The sequence below is a fragment of the Puntigrus tetrazona genome, chromosome 16, assembly GCF_018831695.1.
Source record: "Puntigrus tetrazona isolate hp1 chromosome 16, ASM1883169v1, whole genome shotgun sequence".
Taxonomy (NCBI): domain Eukaryota; kingdom Metazoa; phylum Chordata; class Actinopteri; order Cypriniformes; family Cyprinidae; genus Puntigrus; species Puntigrus tetrazona.
This window is the reverse complement of record NC_056714.1, coordinates 11,982,221-11,987,914: the sequence shown is the minus strand read 5'-3', so window position 1 is coordinate 11,987,914 and position 5,694 is coordinate 11,982,221. Positions and strand designations below refer to the sequence as shown.

The following is a 5,694-nucleotide window of genomic DNA, read 5'->3' as shown; positions in this document are numbered from 1 at the left end:
TCGTTAAATATGACTTCGAATTAGATCTGATATTTTCAGACACATTTCTACATTTTTCTTTTCTAATTGATTTCCAAGCAGAGTCTAGACGCCTATATTCGCGCGTTAGCCTTTTATCATTTTTTGAACGAAGTATTTTTTTATTATTATTGTTATTATTTTTCGCGGGGATTTTCGTTTTAGAGACATAGAGATATGTTGTTGTGAAGTTCTAATATATGTTATAATAACAGTAACCCAATTCGGTCGGTTGTAAGTTGATTCAGAAAGGCACTGTACAATGTTTTAAAATCTAATCAAAGCACGTCGAAACCTTACAGTTAGTTGAGTTAGTATTTTTTTTCTGCTCACCAAAGAACTGTCAAGGAAAATATCTCGAGTTTAAAAGAAAAGTTTCCCCCACCCTCCTTCTCGCGTCTTGAGCCTCCTTGGCCAATCGTCTCTCTTCTCCCAAACACTTTAGCAGACTATAAGAGCTCCCCAAGTTTGTCCTTTCAACCTAACTCAAAGTTGCTCGGAATCCCCCATACCCAGTTATTTCCACGAGAACGAGCAGCGCGGGATTGGAATTGTACTTCACCCTCATGAGGGAATAACTTCGCGCGCGCTTTCAGCAGACTTGAACGAGATGCCCGAAGAGCCCGCGCGAGACTCCTCCAGCTCCCCCGTGTCTCCCGCGGACAGCCTCAGCAACAGCGACGGAGAGCCCGACAGGCCACCGAAGAGGTGCGGAAGGAAAAGACGGTCGAGCAGGAAAAACGGGGAGGACTCCGACAGCTCGACCCTTGGGAAAAGGGGGAAAAAGTCCAGCAACGGCAGCAACAGCCCTCAGTCTTTCGAGGAGCTGCAAACGCAGCGCGTGATGGCGAACGTGCGAGAGCGACAGAGGACGCAGTCGCTCAACGAAGCGTTCGCGGCTCTGCGCAAAATCATCCCCACTTTACCCTCCGACAAACTGAGCAAAATACAGACGCTAAAACTCGCCGCCAGGTACATCGATTTTCTCTGTCAGGTTCTACAGAGTGACGAGCTGGACTCCAAGATGGCAAGTTGTAGTTATGTTGCTCATGAGCGTTTGAGCTACGCGTTCTCGGTTTGGAGGATGGAGGGCGCATGGTCCATGTCTGCATCTCACTAGCGCGCAGGGAAACTTTTTGTTGTTGTTTTCAAACGGTACGCTTTCACGATACCCCTCGTCTTCGTAAACACTTGAGCGAGACCTCTCAAAAGCATTGACTTCATTTCACACGTTTAGCTGGAAAGACAAGAACTGTTGCATGCATCTCAGACGGCCTGGATTTGTTTACCATCAGCATGGCTTTATTTTATTTTTTTTTTTTTACCTCTCCCTTTAGATATAGCAATAACGCAAATAATTACGTTTGGACAAAATGTAGCTTAAGCCTAAAAAAACGTTGTTAAACGTTACGTGCAACGGCACTGTTTACCAGCACGGCCTATTGTAGCACCATTTTTTTTTTTACACAGTCGGTTACGATTATTATTTTTTTCTCAAAACAAATAGGTTACTGTAATTAAAGTTTTGCCCACAGCAAACACTGTCCAGCCTAAACCATGCTGTTATTCGCAGGTGAAAGCCAAGAGCTGGGAAAACTCGAGGACCGACGCGCCGACACAATGCTAGATTCCTTCGCAATCTGGGGGGAAAACTGCAAACGCTCCAACAGAGGTCACGGCTATTATCGAGAGAAGGCCACGGACAGCGCGCGCGCGCCGCGTATACGGACGTCCTCGCGAGCGTTATCATTGACGACGAATGTTGGAAATGTGTGCATATGCATGTTTTTCTATTGTTTTTGTTTTTTTTTATTTGAAGACTCGGTTGTGCATAGCTTTCTTGGAGAAAGTGAAATTGCATCACGAAGACGGCGTGAAGATGGGGGATGAAGCCTCTAGTTCGAACCCTGTGCGAAATACAAAGTTTTAGTACAATTCTATTTATTTATTGATGACACACTTTTTTGAAGCGAAGGCAAATGTATCCTGTGTCGAAATGCATTCTTATTTTTTTTGGCTACTTTTGTAAATAAATGTGTATTTCTGTAATAAAGATGGAGAACTTTTAAAGAAGCAGTTCACGTTAGTATCGAAATTGATTCGCTTCGTGTTTGTGTACGCGATTTTGAATTAAACGTCATGAATAATTTAGAAGGGAAAAACAGAAAACGACTGTTTAGTCTTATTATGAAAAATGATTTTGATAGCTAGTAGGCTATCTAAAAACAATTACACGAGTTGGTTGGGCCAGGGCAAAAAATGTGTTAATTGAATTGGAAAAATAAAAACAATGCATTTTCATCTAAACAATAAACTATTGATTACTTTTATTATTAGCTATTACTTTTAGCAAAAAAAGTGTCCCTGTTTTTAATAATGCAATACATACTAAAATGTTTTATTTAATAAGCTCAGTATGCAAAATAATATAAAGATGATTGTGCATTAGAACGCGTTATAGATGAAATGCATCGTTTAAAATAGTCTTTAACGATTGCATATGATTGTAATGAAATATCAAATATGTTTTATTCATATAGGTCTGGTTAAATATGACTTCTGATTTAGTTGTCATCTGAGAGAGAGAGAGAGAGAGAGAGAAGAAACGGGCTAGATAATCGGTTTGTTTTCATGGCAGGTACCCCTAAATTTTTATGTCTTTTTTTTACAGTCGCACTAAATATCATCGTTTTCTTCCTGCTAAAGCTTCCCGAATGCACTCTTGCGTCACAGGGTCAAATCCCCAGGGATCGCAATGGACGTATATCCAGAGGCTGCTCCAAAAATAGGGGGAAATGACAGCGCTTCTCATCAGCTTTGCCTGTTTGCTTTGCTATTGTCCAGTTTTATATGTAAAAAAAAATGCAATGCAACTACACCCAGTTCGCTAAATTAAATCAAACGATGAATTTATAACGAAATCCTAAAATGCGTTTTGTTTGGCCGTGGCTCCGAAAGGCCAGTGGGATATTTTTTGCTACATTCGTGGTTTGCATCTGGCGTAGGACCATACACGTAGCGTACCGTCAACTGCGTTTGGTTTTATATGAAGTCTGGGAAAGCGTTTTGGAATCGTGGAATATTTGAAATAAAAGCACGTGCGCGTTTGAAGGTGTGTAATTGGGTTTTGAGGCATGTGCGGAATTCCCAGATGTCTATGAAATTTAAGCTGCCTTTCGGCAGGACATGGGAAGGTGGGGTGGATGAAGCTGGCCTGTGTGCTGAGCAACTGTAACATTAACCTAAATAAAATAAAATAAAAAAATAAAAAAATCCCCTCGAGAGACATGCAAACAAATCACATCAGGTTTTTAACGAATGGTTTATTAAGGACAGCTTTTCCGATCGGTTTAAATAATAGCAAACAGTTTTTACTTTTACACGAACGTCGTGAAAATCCCAGTGAACTTCAGGAGAGAACTGGACCAAAGTTTGAGTTCATTTCCACTTGTAAGGCGTTTGGCAGATGGATGTTAGAGGCGCACGAATGAAACTTATTTTGAACAGATGTTAGCGTTTTAGAGTCACGTGAATTGAACAGATGTTCAGATGTCGAGGTCCGCCTTTAAATAGACTATACTGAAAACCTTAGAAACAAAGCGTTGGCTTTTCTTGAAGGGATGGAGCCCGTGGATCGACGCCGGTCGTCCTCGCGGACTCGAGGTCCTCACGGTGAATTTAAGCGGTTTTCTTTTGCTCTAAATCACGGCCCTTGGGATCCGGTGTCGGGAAGAACGCGCGTGGGAGTTTCCCAAATAAAGAAAGCCGTGTAGAATTGCTGTCCTAACAGGTACTGTACACGACGGTGCTGCTTTTGCGACATCACCGCGCGCACGTTCAACGTTTGTTTGTTTGTTTGTTTGTTTTTACGTCCTGTCGAAACCGGGACGAGCGCGTGGCCTACTTGTAGCCTAGGTCAGAAAAATAGCAACCTCTAGTTTTAAACGGTGATATTTGGACATTTAACGGGTCAGATAGTTCTGGTGTAGCACGGTGTGACATTTATAGCTTACTTTTATTTTAACCTCATTTTTGACTCTGGTGTCAGCGTTGAATTATTTTACTGGCATTTGTTTTTTAATACTATAAACAAACTCTTTATTATATTTTCAGGTCCCTTGGGTCATTTATTAATGTGGAATTTCGGCTCTTAATTACAAAAAAAAAAAAAAAAAAACAACTTAGGCTACACGAATGTTAGCATGGGTTGCCAGAGTTCTTAAAATCTATTAAATGTGTATGAATTGCGTTTCTTTGCCCCGTGTACACCGACAGGCTACTAAAAAAACGTCAAACTATTTGTTTTAAATAAAGGCTACTAATAGTTTGTCTGAAAATGAAACGGACCTTTATGTTGAGTGAAAACAAAAAAAGCGGAGAAGGAAGTCGAGGCGAGCACTTGTTCATTTACACAGCTGGCTCGCCAAAGCCACGGCTCGTACGACAACTGCTGGCAATTCACTTTATGAAGGAAAATTATTTTCCACTAAAACGACGAGGAGATCTTCTGCTCCTGGAAACAGGTGCAGCCTACAGGAGCAGGCTAGCTCGCGACCGGTTTAAGCGATTGTTTACTGCGTGCATACAGGCCTGCTTCGTCTTTCAGTTGCTCTGCCTTTCATAGGGTAAAAATAAAAACTGTGTGCAAGCGTGGGCTGTGATTTAGCGGAAGTGGGCAGTGCAGAAACATGTTTTGTTTTTTACTTAATACAGTTTTTTTTCCACAGGTGGAATTTTAAAAATAATGATTCCCAGATGTAATAGTTTCTCGATTTTCGGTATAGCAATGCATTTTATGTTTCTATGATATGAACATTTTATGAGGCTTGTTGGTCATCATGACGGTCACGGTAATGAACCACCTTTTTCACATTTGTAAATGTATCTTGTATTTGTAAAGAAATAAAAGTGCTTTTAAAAACCGTCTTGCATGCTTTAGTTTCTACATGAAAAGCGTGGGCTCTATAGACACAGGGACATTACTGTAGAGGGTAACGTTAAGAGGTTATAATCTGGAGATGGTGCAGGGTTACAGTTACGTTAAGGTCAGGCCTTGTTCCTGGGTAGAGCTAAGGTTATATAAACCAGATATCTCTACGGGCCTACACCTGAAAAACCCTTAACATCTGATTTTCCATCCGAACAAAGGAAGCTGTAATGTTGACGGCACAATTCAATTTCAATATAATGCTATAACAATTAAACTGATAATGATTCATGAATATAAAACCAATCAAACTCTATGATGATCAGTTAATTAAAAAAAGTTAAAAGTGAACCTCGTAATAAGTCGAAATATGTAATACCTAAATATAAAACATCTAAAGGCCACCTTATGGTTCATTAAAACTTATATTTCAGTTTGCAAGTGCTGTTTAATTTTAGAATATTTTTATATTTAGCAAGGCTTTTCGTTGCAAAATGGCCTATAAATATTCCGAAACTGCGATTGGTCACAGTGAAAGCTGTCTTTCGAGCGAAGATCAGCTGCCGCAGCCTGATGGTAGTTAAATCGCAGTTTGGTTGCATTAGGCTTAGCGGTGCAAGTGTTGCATTAAGAGTGACAGAGCATCAAAAGTCCCCTTTCAAACTCATTCAGCGAAGAGAGCTCAGAAGCCCCGTGTTTACGGAATACTTAGCGCACGCCACCCAGGGAGCAGACAAGACACGCATCAC

General features: G+C 40.8%; 1 protein-coding gene across 3 annotated transcripts; it reads left to right on the top strand.

The window, feature by feature from the left end:
- The first annotated feature begins 464 nt into the window (after nucleotides 1-464).
- Nucleotides 465-2,281, top strand: twist1b (twist family bHLH transcription factor 1b). 3 transcript variants are annotated; one of them, XM_043260328.1, is made up of 2 exons: nucleotides 465-990; nucleotides 1,592-2,281. In XM_043260328.1, exons 1-2 carry the CDS (start codon nucleotides 629-631, stop codon nucleotides 1,593-1,595), a joined length of 366 nt encoding a protein of 121 aa, XP_043116263.1. In that variant the 5' UTR covers nucleotides 465-628; the 3' UTR covers nucleotides 1,596-2,281. The 3 variants fall into 3 exon arrangements, with proteins under 3 accessions (XP_043116263.1, XP_043116262.1, XP_043116261.1); XM_043260327.1 differs by having other exon boundaries at nucleotides 465-1,045; nucleotides 1,592-2,279; XM_043260326.1 differs by having other exon boundaries at nucleotides 465-1,173; nucleotides 1,592-2,279.
- Nucleotides 2,282-5,694: the final 3,413 nt, after the last annotated feature.